This window comes from Zingiber officinale, chromosome 4B, assembly GCF_018446385.1.
Source record: "Zingiber officinale cultivar Zhangliang chromosome 4B, Zo_v1.1, whole genome shotgun sequence".
In the NCBI taxonomy this organism is placed as follows: domain Eukaryota; kingdom Viridiplantae; phylum Streptophyta; class Magnoliopsida; order Zingiberales; family Zingiberaceae; genus Zingiber; species Zingiber officinale.
Genome location: NC_055993.1, coordinates 107,173,169 through 107,190,061, shown reverse-complemented (window position 1 = coordinate 107,190,061; position 16,893 = coordinate 107,173,169). Strand labels below are relative to the sequence as shown.

Below are 16,893 nucleotides of genomic sequence, written 5' to 3'. Positions count from 1 at the left end.
AAAAATGTAAAAAATAAAAAAATATAAATATAAATAATATAAAAATATAAAAACATTAAAAAATAAAAATATATAAATATAAATAATATAAAAATATAAAAACATTAAAAAATAAAAAAACACATAAAAAAGTAAAAAAAAATAAGGAAAAAGAAAATAAAAATATTAAAAAATAAATAAATAAATAAATAAATAAATAATAATAATAATAATATTATTATTATTATTATGTATAATTGGTTTTGTAACTGAGGTTAATACGATAAAATATTAAACTAAGGTATTCATTAAAACCTTCAAACAAACAAGTTTTTGTTGCATTACCTAAGTTGAACCAAACAACATTTGGTTATGTTTTATTCCCTATAACCTTGGTTATGTGATTACCTGGTAATCACATAACTAAGGTTATACATGATGACTTGAACCAAACGCACCCTAGGGGTTATGTCCCTTCAAGGCGGTGCGATGATTAAGACATAGGGTGTTATTACATGAGGTCTTGGGATCGAAACTCGGCGTGACCGAGCATAACCTCCCCCATGTCTTGGTCATTTGCACTAATGGCTAATAGTCACCCATGATTTACCTCTTCCGTGTTGGCCTAGGGACGGGTTGGCGGGGGCGCTCGGGGCGAGCGAATCACCTTTTGCCACATAACCCCAGGGGTTACGTTTAGTAATTTATTTTGATAATTTAGGTATTCGATTATTTGAACCGAATAATTTTGAAGATGATTCTAATCCGGTCCCATAGAAATTTTTCATCGATCATCCAAGTAGTCAATGGTTGAGAATTGAAACTTATATGTCTGATTAACCGTTGAACAGATTGTACCATAGTCTGGGGCTATGTTTAATAATTTATTTATTTATTTATTTTTAGTTAGCACCAGATGTCCAAACGTAATTCTGGATGATCATTTTGATCCTGCAGAAATTTTTTATTAGCCTCTAAATCGAGAAGCGCTTAGTCAACCGTCTAATAAAAAAAATTTATCCATTAACTCGTCGAAATGAAGACTCAATAGATATTTAGAAATTGATAAGGTGTGAATGCTCTTCCGGTGTACCATTATCTCGGGACTACATTGAGCAATTTATTTTTTATTTTTAATTTTTTAATAGAAGATTTTATAGCTTATTGGTTGGATAAGAAATATATCAAGAACGTAGAAAAAAGCATTTTTTAAAAATTTCTAAAGAGTACGCGCTTTGATTTTTATCAAAGCATCTAATTTTTCATAATATTTTTTTCATCTATTTTTGCCTTAAATTAAAGTAAAATTTGATTTTCCTTATTTAAATCAAAACTGAACTAAATTAAAATAAATAAATAAAAATTTAATTATTTCATCAAAAATAAATCATGCAAAAGTTATTAATGATTTTAAAAAATTACATCATAAGTTATACCTTCTAAATTTATCCATATTTTTATTTTTATTATTATAGCTTTAATAAAAAAATTAAAAATAAAAAAAGTGTTAATAATTTTTTTTTAAAATGATTTTTATTATTTAATATCTAACTATAAGAAAATAAAGAAAAGTTAAATAAAATTAATAAAATGACATTTTAATTATTTTAGGAAGGACTTTAATATGACAATAATTGACAACTTTAATTATGGAACAAATTTGATTCAATTTGATTCGGTTTAAATAAAGAAATATTTTTTTACTTTAATTTATGACTGAAATAGATGGAAAGGGTATTCTAAAATTAATTTGTTTACGTTAATTTATGATTGAAATAGACAGAAAGGGTATTCTAAAAATTAGGTGCGCCCTTCCACACAAATTAAAATGTTCTTTAAAAAATCTAGAAAATTGAATACCCTTTTGAGAAAATATAATAAATCCATATATATATATATATATATATATATATATATATATATATACACGCACGCACCCCTTAGCATTAGTGTTACTTTTTATAAAAAAAATTACTTCATTTAGCTTAAATATATCTTAAAACATAAATCCTAAAAAAAAATTAATACTCACAAGGGTCATTTGCAGTTTAACAGTTATATATGTATATATACACACACCAGCCTCCATTAAATTGTATTGAATTCCCCAAATTAATGAGTGTATTTAAGTAGAGCAGATACTAGTTAAATTGAGGCTCGTTAGCTCTAAATGAGAACCACTAGTCTTGCTTAAATGCCAACACCCACCAATATTGGAGCTTCTTCAATTCATTGCACTTCCCTATTCAAAATTCAAATCAATTAATTCCATCTATAAGTAAAAATGTTAAATCTATCTAGTCAGAATTTGATTGACCAATTGAATACATATAATTAATATATAGAGATGATATTAATATAATATTTTTAATAATGATTTATAAAATATATTCCAATCAAATTCTAATTATTTAGTATTGTCAAATTAAAAATTACTCCAAGAGTACTGTTTAATCACTTGACAAGATAAAAAATAAAGAGTCATAAGAAGTTGTACAAATTACAAGAGTTTGAGGTCATCGGCTGAACTTCAATATCACCTAGGATCAAACTTTTCATGAAACTCTGACTACTTTGTAGATCAGAAGTGTCTAGGATGAATATAATCATCTTTTATTATAAATTATATTGATGTCTTAAGAAAAAAAAAAGATAAATCTTTAAATTCCTTTATTTTTCAATAAAAAAATGATGGACAAAAGTTATAATTAATTAAAAGTATAATGAAGAAATACAAATTATTTTAATATTCGATTCAGATCTATCTATATATTTATAATTATTTAATTAGATAACTTGGATTGAATGAAGTTTAATATTAAAAATTTATTAAAAAAAGAAGATAAAAGAGAGTTTCATTATTAATGATGTACAGTTGATTTAAAAAGTTAAGACACATTGGAGAATTAAAAAATAAGGAATTTAGTTTCATAAAATGAATTTAAGGAATTCTTTAGTGTTTGTATGGTAAGAATTAAAAATATTTATAGTCCATATCTACTACAAATAAGTTAATTTTTCAAGATTTTATATTTGGTATAAAACAATTTCCATAATAGACCATATGTTTTTGGACTATTTGAATTTGTCATCTTCCATGAATACCCTTCCTTCATATTGAGGCAGCGACAGTGATGTTCTTCAGAGGAGCTCTGCTTGTTCCTGAGCTAAGAACAGAGCAACAAGTAAAGCTCTTTGCCCTCTCCGATCGTCCTCGGCAAACTGTAAGTTGTAGACTGAACATGAGGGGCTCTGCATGTCAATCTTCCTAACATCGAGCAGCAATTGTGAAGGATTTCTTTGAAACCTACTCAATAGTGTTCATTGGCTCTCATATCTAAATTGGAGAGAACAAACAGTCGCAGTGAAGAAAAGCAAACAATAGTTGTAGGAAAAGGAGACAAGCCAGAAATTATGATTAAAATAAGCAGGAGACATTCAAACTTTAGAATTATGATTTAAGATCCACCATCACACTTCACAACGAAAACACGCGAGTCATTATTATTGTTATATATATTAGAAGCCCCATAAATTGAGCTCTTGCCTTGAGAGGCACTACTCTCACTGTTGCCTGAGAGGAGGAGATGACGACCAAGGCATAGACACGAAAAACCAGCTAAAGAGACACCTTTCTGAACTTTTCTTTGATCACTTTCCCCTCGCTCTCTATATGCTTTGTTTCACTTGTACTCCAGGTTCATGTTGTTCTCAGGAGCCAGGCCAACGCAAGCCCTGAGTATGTTCTCCAGCATGGCCCTCTGCTTCGCCAGAGCATTCACCACCGGTGTGCTTGGAGGAACCTGTTTTAGCCATAACACGAAGTTAAAGAATGATGCAGCTTCCTAATGTTGAAGATTCGTGTGTCATAAAGAAAGGAATATTGTTCACACAACACAAAAACACAAAAAAAGGCATCTTCGCTAGGACGAAATAAAGCCACACAGTCATGCCGCCTCATCTTGACTATATGAAAGCTAACACCAATAATAAAAAATGGTTAAAGCAAGACATTTAACATTGAAGCTGGTTCCAGATCATCAGAAATAAGCAACAATATTTATGTGCATTGTTTATTCTATGACATTGATACTGCGTGCTTGATAAAATTATCAGAGAATAATCTGATTTCTTCAGAAAAGGAGTTGAGTTGATTTTTGAGAAGTTGGCTTCCAACTGTAAAGAGAATATATGCATCTTCATGGAATTCTTCATTGTACGTCATCTTTTGGACAATCAAAGCATGAGAACTAATTGCTTGACTAATTCACACTATAAAAGTGAGTGCAAACAGTTAATTATAAATTTTACTTACAAGTGGAGCTTTGGTAAGGTAACTGAGGATTGCAGAGACTGGATGGAAAGAGTGGAATTTGCCCTGCAAAACAAGAAGAAAAAAATCGACACTCACAGCTTTGCTTAAAAAGCTACCAAATGAGAAATAATGTCAATAAATTACTTCTCCCTCCTCCTTAAGCTGAATCCTAGTACTCAGTTCAGCAAGCAAGACAAGATCCAAAATTATGGGAGCTGCCAACAGGGAATCCTCGCAGGTGTTGTGAAGAACTATAGTGCTCCGTCCACCCATGAATATCTCAGACGTGTATTCGTCCATAGCCCTCTTGCTGTCACCAACATATGGTACATACTGCAATAGAGCAACGGATGGGTTTTGTAGTGTAGTCCAATAAATAATCAAAGGGATCTGTGCATTGAAACCTACCTTGATGACAATGACATGATCAGGGTGCTCCCCGGGCTCATAAAGGATGCCATTACTGGAGACCATGTCGTCAACTACATTGCTCTTTGAGATCTCCTTGGATCGGAAGGTTTGTGGGGCAGATAGGTTCATCCCATCATTATTTCCCAGATGGTTGTAGCTAACAATAGATGTTGGCTATTTGTAACATTCAATGTAAGATACATTAAACTAATTAGGTTTGGAATGAATACAAATATAGTAAAAAAAATTCTTGATACCTTGATTCCTGCCCCGACCAAAAATTCAACTAAGACAGATTTCATTTTGGTCTGCCCACTCTTGAAGTCATCTCCTCCTATAAGACTGTTTCTTTGAATGGCCATCTCAATGAGCCCTGCACACATATAAGAGAAGACTGAGGTATTCTAAATATCAGTAGCTAAAGTTTCAGAACACACTTTGCTCGAGCACCGTACCAGGCACAAAGGTATTTTGCGGACTCCCGTTAATGTAAGGAACATTCTCCAGAACACACGCTATACCATACAATGTGGAAGGAGATATCTCGGTTTCATTCTTCTCAAGTGAGGCCATGAGATTCTCCATGGTGTCGTTGAGACCAACAATCACGTTGCTATACCTCTCTGTGTTGGCTGTCCACAGCACAACCACTTTATCCACCTGAGTCTGCTCCTTAAATTCCCTGACAACCAATGATAAAATTATTAGAAACGCCTAAGTTACACCATTAAACCTAAACAAACATCAATCAGATAATCTGAACTTATTCCTCGAATTCTAATTGCTCAGAAATGAGCTTGGAACACGAAGGTAGGAGATCACCTTATATCCTTGATGATTTGTTGGACTTGCTCCGACTTGGTTCCCTTGATGACATTGTTGGCCCGGGCACCTTGGTTTGCCGCAACAAAGTCGGGTTCGAAGATTCCAGGCAAGGGGACCATGGACTCCATGTAGGGCCTAAGCTGCTTCTGCAGGTCTATGTCCAGGACCTTGGCTCTGCCCATGGCATCTGCCATGTTCATGTTACTAATATCCCATCCACCGAACACTATATCATCTGGATTAACCTAACAAATTCAATGAAAAAGCAAATTTCTATCACACACAATTCCCACCAGGTCATGGTTCTGAAATTTGATGATAGAATTTCGGCAAAACTAATTTCACAAAAGAACCTCAAATTTTTTTTTCTTGGACAGGAAAGGGCGTTGAAAAGATGAGACAAGCAAAGAAGAGTTTTTTATTTTTTACCATAGGAAGGAGACTCTTGAAAGGGGCATAGATTTCCTCCCCATTGTAGGAGCCAACCCTGATGGTAGAAGCCTGGGTCAGCGATCCAAAATAGTCGGCCTGCTGCACCTTGTCCTTGGTTACCCAAGAGATGCCCCTATCCATCAAAACAAGTCCTCCGAATTAAATAAAAAACTAATTTGTACAATAATTTGAACATAAAGCAACATTAACATTCTAATAATCGACAATAACAACAAAACATTCACAAACTTTTTGGCGAAATCTTACTCTCGGTTGGCGATAACTCCGGCGGTGAGGGTAGAACCGTTGTTCCCACCCCATCCCACGAGCATCACACTACAATCCACAACAGAACGAAATCGTTTTTCACCGTTAGGCGAATCAAAACGGAACTCAAGCAAGCGGAAGGGAAGAAGGGATACCCAAGCTTGGGGACGCGGGTTTGGGTCTTGAAGTCGTATCGGACTCTCTTGGGGCGTACGATCCATTGGTAAGCACCGTCCCGGCTCTCGTGCACCAGATCCGTCGTCTCGTAGTGGTACACCGCCTCGATCTCCTCCTCCCCATACCTCACGTTGGGGCTCTCCACTCTAAACTTCTCCACAAACATCTTCCCAATCTGATCAGCGAAGCAGCCGCTTCCTCCTCCTCGTTCTCCTCCGTCCTTTTGGGGCTCCTCCGCTTCGTAGGTCTCGCAACGATCCCTCGCAGCCAGTATTTATAGAGAGACGACACTCGCGACGTGGACGAGTTTCACTGGTCGGGGGGACTCACGGCGAAAGGAGGCCGCTCGCATAGAACCTCTCGGTACGGAGCACATCCCGGCGGGGCGCGTAGGTTATAGTATGCGGGAGATCTGAGTCCCGCGCGCGGCATCGCGGCACCCGGAAACCGCCACGTGGGTGACGAAGCGCCCGGAAAAGTCCAGTCTGACGGAGCTGACGCCGTTAACATTGACGCCGTTATTCCGACAGAAGTAGTACCGCCAGCGGATCACATGCAACACACGTGCCGCAAGAGGACCACCTCCGACCTCCATCTGCCGCTTTCATGCATTAATAAATTGAATCGTACTTTTCCATAATCTTTTTTTAGATTTATAAATAATGAGAAAAATATCAACTCGTCACATCTAAAATTAAATTAAATAGATTTTTTTTTGAGGCCATATCCTATCAGTGAGCCCACAGCCGTAGAGTTCTTTTTTAAGCTTTACAGCCTCATGAAATGTAGGGTATGCGGAGCCAACATGCGTGTCCCATGCACGGCCCCAAGTGGGCGCCTCAAAGCTCTTCGACTGTTTGCTTACTTCCAAGTGCGAGTCCATCTCGCTTTGCTTTTTGCTATATATTTTTTTTTTTTTTGCAAAAAAACTCCTCTGCTGCCAACAGAGATTTTTATGCCATGGCATCACGGCCCCTGTTGCAGTGGCAACGTGTGCTTCTGTTGAGAGTTTGTGTCTGTGTCACAATGATCGCTCATAGACTCAACTGATAAGATTACTTTCATTAGTTGGGATTGTGTTTTGTACTCTAAAGAGGCACTGAGCAAAGTCAATCAATCAAACAAGAACAATTGGCAACAAAGTAGTAGCTTGCATACGATGGCAAATATAGATTACTTATGAAAGATCTAGAAATTGCTAATAGTAATGTTAGACAACAATTAAGCATGCCTAATTGTTTAGGAAAAAAAAAAGATTAATTAAATTGGATAACGTCGAATCTAGGCGACCGGTCCGATAGCATCTGATTCCATAAAAAATTTTCTTATCATCCATCAAGATAAATCAAATTGTACTAGCGACGGACGACCTAAAAGCCCAGCATCCCTTAGTTACCAGTCTCCTTTAGAGTAACAATGCCTAATTGTTTCAGGAAACATAGGATCAAGGTTGAAGAAGAAACAATCAATTAACTCCATTATGTGACTCCCAAAAAGAACAAGATTCAAACTGAATTTCAGCAGCACTCGGTGGATGGAAGTAGAATATAATCGACAACTTTTACCACTCCAGATATGCAACAGCATTTGTGTCAAAACTACATAGTTTTCTTGGAAGGTTTTGAAAAATCACATCTATTAGTTATAATTTTCCTTTTAAATACTAGGTATAAGAGATGTTACCAAAAGATTCAAACTAAGGATGAAATTCGACTTTTACTTTTCCAAAGATGGAAAGGAGAAGGAAAAGAATTGATGTTGGAAAAAAAATCCATAGGGAAAGGTAAGAGAAAGGAAAAAGAAAAGAAATGAATTCGGAGATAGAAAAGAAAAATATCTACCGAAGGAAGGGAGGGAAAGATGGAAAAGAAAATAAAAAAAAATGAAAAGAGAATCGTGTTACCTCCTACCGTGACGATCCCTGCTTCTTCACGGATGATGAACGAGTCAATCCGCCAACACCCATCTTGGATCCCTCCTCTCATGGGCCAACAAGGCACACTGGTCCATGGGCGGGCAGACTGAATGGACCGGGCAGAGCTTCAGTGGCCATCGCCTCCAGGACTGCATTGAGGGCTCCATCAAGGGGACCGAATCCTTTGATTCTCTTGTCCGGGCCCGCTCTTGGACCGGGACAAAGGGATTGATGGACCATGAATTGATCCAGCTTTTGCGGACCAGAGGAGATGTCGTGGCAGACTGCCTCTTCTCCTCCCGTCATGCCAACAAAGTAGACGATCTCGAAGCCTAGAGCCATTGCGGGCAAAGATCTTTCATGCCTCGACTCTAACCCATCGGAGAGAAACGAGGGAGAGGTGGCGATCGAGAAGCCTCAGAAGGATAGCAACACCGGGAGCGATATTCAGTTCTCTACCAAACCTACCGAGAAGAAGAGGAAGAGGGCGAGGAGACTTGGGGAGGAGTTCGATAGGATCATGACGAAGTTGTTGAAGATCATGAGCGACCTCGTGTTCACCCTGGGGGACCCCATGAACACCTCCTCTTTGCTCCCTATTGAGAGACTTCCATTAGGCTAGGCTCTCCATCTGGAGGACACCATCCACAACCGTCACCTCAGTACATAGTGATCCCTCCTCTCGTGGGCCAACGAGGTGCATTGATTCATGGGCGGTCTGAGCTTCAGTCGCCATCGCCACAAGGGTTGCATTGAGGGCTACATCAAGAAGCTCCTCACTAAGCAAGAGAAGATCCCATGGCGAACTGCCTCTTCTTCCACCACGCCAACGATCTCAAAGCTCAGAGCCGCTATAGGCAAGATCTTTCACACCTCAACTCTAATCCATCAGAGAGAAACGGTCAAGAAGCCTCAGAAGGATAGCAACGCCAAGAGTGGTGTTCAATCCTCTACTGGACCTACCGAGAAAAAGAGGAAGAGGGTGAGGAGGCTTGGGAAGGAGTTCGATAGGATCGCGACAAAGTTGCTGAAGATCATGAGCAACCTCGCATTCACCCACCAGGGATCCCGCGAACACCTCTTGCTCCTTGTGATCCCACCATACCCTGTGTTGTTTCTACGGATCATTCCACATGTCATAGGAGCGCCTTCACTTCCTTCTCTCATTGACAATGTGAGATTGAGGCGAGAGAGAGAGAGAGAGAGAGAGAGAGAGAACTAGACAACGATGGTTGCAAGGGTTTATGGTGAGGAGCGTGGCAACGTTGGAGGAAGGAAATCATTCTCCACCTGATTTAAGCAAAAGAAAAACTAATCAAAAATTAATTGATGGACGGATTTCTAAATCCGTCTATCTCAAACAAAAAGATAGATTTCTAAATCCGTCTATCAATTAGGTAAACAAAACAAAAGAAAATAATCCTTCCTTTTTCTCAAATAATTAAGGAAAAGTTTTCCACCACGAAAATCTCTCCACGGTTTTTATTTCCTTCAAATAAACAAGGCCTTAGGTTGACATATTTCTAAATTTTTCGACCGACTATTGGAACCAACATTTATATCTTAAGCTGACCAAACAAAACTCTTGGTTCAGTCACCTCGAGTAATCTATCAAAAAGAATAGATTGATCTTACAATTTATAAGTTGACTGCTTAGACTACCATCCTTAGGAGGACCTACCAATTCCCTCTAGTAAACTAACCTTTAGGTTGACCTAAAAAATTTGTAGATTTCCCTACCTAAAGAAACTTAACTTTCAAGTACCTGTCAATCCTGCGTAACCACATAAAAGATCCTAGTAACCAACCTATTTAGAGATTCAGGCTCTTAGAATCTCTCTTATATTGACCCATAGGTTTACTTTCATCTCGGTGGCTAGGCATCTAGTTAAGTGCTACCGAAAACCTAGTGTCTTCCGGTCTAACAACATGCTTAATGGTGATCAGCAAGGTTGAAACATGGTCCATCCATTGAATCTATCGACCAAGCTTCTTCTTCTCTTAATTTAGTCAGAGCAAAATTGAAACATGGTCAAATACAAACGTCTAATTTACAGCATTTGACAATTATCAAAGCATTATAGTTAAATACCAACAGCACGAAGGAGAAACCATTTTCTCAAACTAATAATCTAGCCTAGGTGTTATGCGAATTCAATGTGCTACATTAGCTTAAGTTATAAAGAACAAGATAGAGCATAAAGCTGTAAGTGATTGCATAAGATAGAACCTTTCAAATAGGGAAACTATTTGTCTATACCACAAACCATTAAAGAAAAAGTTTGCCATAAGTAGACGCTTATATAATCGAGCACATTTATAACTCAAATGTAATGACACATTATATGATTCATTGCTACATGTCAAGGAGAGTGATTTCACCAACACTAGTTGGTTTTCAGCAATGGCTACATGGTAAATTAATTTAGTCGTAACAAATGTTCCGAACCATGTGGTGAATGGCAAGATTATTAAAAACTAAAAAAGCAAAAATTACTAATATGATAAATAAAATATAAACCGTTGAGAGTAGAAACCGCATCTTAATATTTACAAAAGTTAGAAGAATAGAATAAAGAAATTCCAAAAAGAAATTTATAGGCAAAATCAGGGGTAGTACGAAGAACAAAATCATTCACAATAATTATCAAGCCAGTCATCTAAGAATATTAAAAATAAAACTTTCTAGATCACAAAATAAAAGGAAAAAGGAAAAAAAAAAAGAAAATCATATAAATATATTCACAGATATAGAAATGTACCAAATGCTTAAGATAGAGTATATTTAAATTTAACAAAATAGACGACATTGAAAATGAGGAAATCATCAAAAGTTTCATGGAAGTTACAAAATTTAGAACAAATAGAACTTGAGACACAAAGCATAAAAGTTTCAATGGAAGACCTGGCCATTTAGGCACCGACATTAGTCTTTTCAAAACAACCTCCTTCGGGTCAACATTTCGTCTTGCATCTGCAAATATAAGGTCTCAGGAGGATTAACAAAACAAAATTCAACATTTGGTTGTCAGGTATCTGCGAATTTTGTTGAACTGTGGATATTGTATATGCAGGAAAATTTTAGCTTAGTTGCTAGTATATGCTCTCTCCAGCATCAAAATAACTTTAAAAAGAAAAAAAAATACCTGACCACCAAGTGAAAAGAAATTCCAATAATGGCAGGTCAAATTACAAAACATGAAGGAAGAAGAGCATCAAAAAAACTTAAAAAGAATAAATACCTGATGATCAATTAAAAAATCAATTCAAATGATGACACGTCAAATTACAAAACATGAAGGAAGAAAAGCATCAAAAGAACTTAAAGAGAATAAATAATTGATGATCAAGTAAAAATGTAATTCAAATGATGACGGGTTAAATTACAAAACATGAAGGAAGAAGAGCATCGAAAGAACTTAAAAGAATAAATACCTGACAACCAAGTAAAAAGGTAATTCAAATAATGACAGGTCAAAACAAAAACATCCAACAAGAAGCAGAAATAAAAAAAAAAAAAAAATCAAATATCAGTGTAGACTACGCATAATGCATATCAAACACCCAACATCGTACAAAATTATATCTGTGACAACTTGAAGAGAAGAAATTGTGACCGGAATGGAATATCAAGTTACCTAAAATTGTTCAAACATTTGGACGTAAATTATTTCATTCAGAGCCAAAAACTAGTATCTACTATAGGTCTTTTATTGTTAGAGAAACATAATCACTGCAGCATATGCTCATCCACCAAGGTTCATCTCATCAATTGGTCATCATCGAAATTGAATAAAAATATGAGAAAAAACTTAGATCAACCTCTCTGAAGGACAAGTAACTTACCCTATTATTGCTTATATTACTAATTCTTTCAAGTAAACAAGATTAACAGGCTCTATATCACTCAAAACAAAGACAAACTAAAAGATATTTTAATTCTCGATACTGACAAAGGTTATTAATGTGTTGATAAAGATGGGATATAAAGGAAAAAAAATCATGATCCAAACAACCTGCAGATGATTGTTTGAAGAAGTGGTTTGAACCAAATCCACTGAAGAATATGATCATCTCAGGAACTTTAACTAAAAGACGTGTGTTATTATTCAATACTCACAATAATTATTAGTGTTTTGATAAAGATGAGATATAAGGGAAAAAACGATTCATCACCCTAACAACCTGTAGATGATTGTTTGAAGCAGTAGTTTGGACCAAATCCACCAAAAATATAATCATATCAGGAATTTGCACATGAAACATTCTCAAAATCACTATAGAGCTCATTGTACAACTATTTTTCGGGCCAGAGTACATGAATCTCACAAATGTTTCTTAATTCCAATGAATAGCAAATAATAATTAGTGCATGATATAGTTTGTAAATGGATGAAATAGGTGATTACTAGCTAATATTCAAGTGATATTATCACAGAACATTATTATTCAATTGAAAAGAGAACAAACTAAGAGATAAATTGGGGACCAAATACAATAACAACCAAACCTTATCCCACTAAGCGGGGTCTGCTAAATTAGGGACAAATAGAGAAAAAAAAAATGGAAGACATACTCAGGCTTGGTTTGGCATTGCACTTGACTATCAAAGGTGCAATACTTTTTAGTTGAAGTAGATTGTGTGAAAATAATTCAATGTTTGGCAACTTATATCTCAAAATTACATTGCAAAGCAATTACACAACCTAAAAGTTGGCTTTATGTAAAACAAAGATAAGACAACAAATAATTAGAATTTAATTATAAAAAAAATTAAAAATAATTTACATTTTAATATTAAATTAATTAGATACACCCCCTATCTAATATATACATTATCATTGTCTTTTTTACACATGCATTTCTATGAGTTGTATATTCACAGTTTTTTATTATCCTAATTATTTGCATCCTAACCCCTCAAATGAGCTGTATTCTAGGGTCTCGCAAGTATTAAGTTAGTAAGTCTACTAAGTAATCATTAAAACAAATGAATGAAGTCATAGTCTCCTAGGTAAAATCAAATACTACGTTGGAAGCAATACAAACAGCAACCTAGTAAGTCAACTATATAGGAGCATTACCCAACTCAATTATCTAAGTGTTTAAATCAAATAAGCTCACATATAGCCAAATCCATCTTTGAATTCTTACTCTACACATGACCTAGCTACAATTACTTATTCCTTGCTCTTCCAAGATATTGAATTGCCTTAAGAGAATACAATAACCAGATTTAAACAGCCATTAATCCATCGGACAGCTTGCCGGATCCACATCAATATACCTTGTAACCTAAAAATGTACATAATCACAATTTTTTTTTTTTAAAAAAAAAAAAGATATCCTAGTGCATAGTTAGAATATCACAAAATCTTCAAACTACCTACCAATGCTTGTAGCATGGAGAAATTGAGTAATCACACTTCGAGCGAAATGAAATCCATGGAATTAAGGTGATTAAACTTTTCATCAAGGCTCTTATGCTATCGAGGATAACATAACAACTTCCTCTATCTAGGCATCATTTAATATAGAGATAAAATGGAACTATAGTTGGCTTACTCCGACAATACTAGCCTCCCCAAGCATGTCAATCATATACAAGAATGTCAAGCATATATTTAGTAGAGAGACAAATCTCCTGTGTGACCAGCAACTTCTATGCTAAGGAACTAATCAAGGTTGCCAAAATCATTAGGCTTTGCTTCCTACAAAAGTAGCAATCAGCTTAGGCATTGTAAAATATTTTTTGTCCGACTGTCTCCTTGAAGGGAAAGAAAGAGGAAGGGAAGCTTAAATTTTTCAAACCTTTATTTGCTAAAGACGCACTCAAAAAAACGAAGATTTGATTTTGAAAAAAGAATTACTTTTTTAACTTGTTGAGATCAAATTTGAATTAATTGCATGCTATATTGAGTTTTGTGCCCAAATCAGGCAGAAGCAATATAGATTATAAAAAAAATGTAGGCAAAGAGTTCCCTAGTCTTTAACATCCATCCCCTTTTTCTACCAAAGGAAAAGAGGGAAAGTGCCACTGGGAAAAATTTTCTCTCTTCCTTTGTTTCCTTCCTTCATAGGAAACATATTAGTTTGAAAGTAACGTATATATTGAGAATTATTATTTTCTCAATTATCTATATTCGAAAGTAAAGTAAGTAGACATTATTGGTTAACAACAATGGCCAAAGTCAACCTAAAATCTCATGTAAAAGGTTGATTTTTTATGTATTTCAAATATATCAAACTTGGTTTGCACTCACATGTGCTCCATAAGTTTACATGATAGCTGTTGTGGTCATGTAGACAAATGTGTTCAAAAGGAAATATTCAGTTCAGTTTCATAATTCTATTCGCTGCCTGATTAAATTCAAGTGGGAATAGCATTTTTTATTTCACTAATATGCAGGGAACTAGCCAACCTAATAGCTGGGACGAACATGGTTGATATTTTTATCAGTCAGCAGAATAATGAAAATATGGTTAGCCTCTAATGACCAACAAATCATGAAAACAATTGAGCTCTAACAGCATGTAAAATATGCTGGTCATTTCTAAAATCATAATGATTACCAGAGAAGCAAAAAAAAATTAGTAGAACAAACAGATTATAGTAATTTAGAAATCCTCTACATAACCAAACTAAATAGCATACCATAAGCATCAAGGAAATCCTCCAAAAGACCCGCTAGGCCTCATGGATGATGACTGCCCGTAAAAGGCACCTTGATATGACTGTAATCCCGCCAATGCCTGAGAACCATAAACGCCTGGAAATGCAAGAGTTCCACTTCCAATGCCTACTACTCCATGTTGACCCTGTGATGCGAGTAATCCAGCTGTGGGGTTCAGAGCTGCTGTAGCAACTGCTGGATTAGGTGCAGCTGCTGCTAATAGAGGGTTTTGTCCAAGCAAAGCATGGTAAGCTGCTGGGTTCTGGTTGTACAGCGCTATGTTCTGTGCAGCTGCCACAGCAGCCAATACAGATGGCGGAGTCGCAGCCAGAGAGGGAGCTGCAATTGTCGGGGTTGAAGCCAGAACAGTGGGATTCGAAGCCAAAACTGCGGGATTGGCAGCCAACGGTACCTTTTCCTTCTGCCCTTGTTCGAAAGCTAGTCGGCAGTTCAGCTGGTGGCCCTCGAACATTTTGTACGGCTCCTCAAGTGCTTTTCTCGCCCCTTCCTGGGTCTTATAGACGAAGATAGCGAAACCCCTTGATTTACCCGTATTAATATCAAAACCAAAAGGACCCCCCTCAATCTCCCCGAACTGGGAGAAGAAGGCCCTGAGACTATCACGCGTGGCTTCGATGTGAACATTGCTGATGTACACCTTCCGTCCAGAGCTGTCACCGACGGAACAAGCAACAACAGGGGGTCCGATGGATGCGAGCTGGCAATGGGTCATGCGGTTTTTGATCTTCTTCTCGGGCTCCTTGAGAGCCTTAACCGCGCTGGCGCGAGTGCGGAATAGAACAAATCCGTAGCCTTTGGTGCGCCCAGTGACCTTATCCACAACCACGTTGCAGTCCTCAATATCGCCGTAGGGCTCGAAGACCTGCAGCAGGGTCTCGCGAGTGGAATCCCAACTGAGACCATGCACGAAGACCTTGCGATGGGAGATGACGCGATCCGCCAAGGCGTTGATGTGCGCGAGGAAGGACGCATCGGCAGCGACAGCGTCGAGGAGGAAGCCGATGAGCTGGTCCTTGTTGTACGACTCGAGAAGGGGCTGGATCTGATCAGGGGAAGAAACTGGAACAGAAGAAGAAGCTGGAACAGGAGAAGAAACTGGAACAGAAGAGTCTTCTTCGCCGCCGCCAAACAGAACGGGGTCCTCCTGGTGCTCAACGCGGTTACCAGGCAGCAAAGCCCGCTGCTGCCGCTGATTCGTTGGCTTTAGCCCAAGCTTACGCCTCTTGTTGCTGCGATTGTTAGAACGATTCTTCTTGGCTCGCGACTTCCCCATGGCGGAGAGATCGACCGGAGATGAGGAACAAAATTAGGGTTAGGGTTTACGCGAGACGGGGGAGGAGGAAGGCAATTCGGACGTCGAGTCAACTCGGACGGGTTTGGTTTTTAAGTTTTGGATGACGAGTTGAGTGAGTCGGCTCACCGGAATCGTCCTTCTCATCAATGCGTATAGGGGATTAGGGGCCAGGGGGCACCTGCGTTTATAGTATGGGATTTATATTATAAAAATTTCATTATAAAACTCACCTCCACTGTAAATATGTCCCAAATATATATATATATATAAATTCTAGCCTGCTCTTCTATTTAATTTTTTTAAATATATATATATTATTTATTTATTTATATGTTTTAAAATATTTATTTATTTTTATCAAATTATTATTTCTACATAAATAAATGTATAAAATTTAAAATATTAATATAATTATAAATATTAAATTAAAATATTAATTAATATTATATATAGTAAATGAAATTATAAATACAGATAAATGAAAAATAAAAAAAATAATTAATAATGGGATCATAAAAAATTATTGAAGAGGGTTATAATAGTGGAGAAAGATTTTTTAAAAAACGTCATGTTTAACTTTTGA

General features: G+C 36.7%; 2 protein-coding genes across 3 annotated transcripts; both read right to left on the bottom strand.

The window, feature by feature from the left end:
* Positions 1-3,391: 3,391 nt before the first annotated feature.
* LOC121975935 (inositol-3-phosphate synthase) lies at positions 3,392-6,676 on the bottom strand. The gene is made up of 10 exons (XM_042527871.1): positions 6,385-6,676; positions 6,230-6,298; positions 5,960-6,095; positions 5,528-5,775; positions 5,161-5,387; positions 4,963-5,078; positions 4,703-4,879; positions 4,439-4,627; positions 4,295-4,357; positions 3,392-3,782 (listed from the first exon to the last, which is right to left on the bottom strand). The coding sequence occupies exons 1-10, from the start codon at positions 6,570-6,572 to the stop codon at positions 3,663-3,665; spliced, it is 1,533 nt and encodes a 510-aa protein (XP_042383805.1). The 5' UTR covers positions 6,573-6,676; the 3' UTR covers positions 3,392-3,662.
* A 4,396-nt stretch (positions 6,677-11,072) lies between these two features.
* On the bottom strand, positions 11,073-16,471 carry LOC121975934 (UBP1-associated protein 2A-like). Of its 2 annotated transcripts, none has more exons than XM_042527868.1 (2): positions 14,977-16,469; positions 11,073-11,295 (listed from the first exon to the last, which is right to left on the bottom strand). In XM_042527868.1, exon 1 carries the CDS (start codon positions 16,287-16,289, stop codon positions 14,985-14,987), a length of 1,305 nt encoding a protein of 434 aa, XP_042383802.1. In that variant the 5' UTR covers positions 16,290-16,469; the 3' UTR covers positions 11,073-11,295; positions 14,977-14,984. The 2 variants fall into 2 exon arrangements, with proteins under 2 accessions (XP_042383802.1, XP_042383803.1); XM_042527869.1 differs by lacking the exon at positions 11,073-11,295 and adding an exon at positions 13,206-13,616 and having other exon boundaries at positions 14,977-16,471.
* Positions 16,472-16,893: the final 422 nt, after the last annotated feature.

Excerpts from the sequence above, each read along its gene's own strand:
- LOC121975935 (XM_042527871.1), bottom strand. The coding sequence starts at position 6,572 with ATGTTTGTGGAGAAGTTTAGAGTGGAGAGCCCCAACGTGAGGTATGGG. Across the intron at positions 5,776-5,959 it reads TCAAGAGTCTCCTTCCTATG|GTTAATCCAGATGATATAGT; the intron begins GTAAAAAATAAA and ends TGAATTTGTTAG. Across the intron at positions 5,079-5,160 it reads GCAAAATACCTTTGTGCCTG|GGCTCATTGAGATGGCCATT; the intron begins GTACGGTGCTCG and ends ATATGTGTGCAG.
- LOC121975934 (XM_042527869.1), bottom strand. The coding sequence starts at position 16,289 with ATGGGGAAGTCGCGAGCCAAGAAGAATCGTTCTAACAATCGCAGCAAC.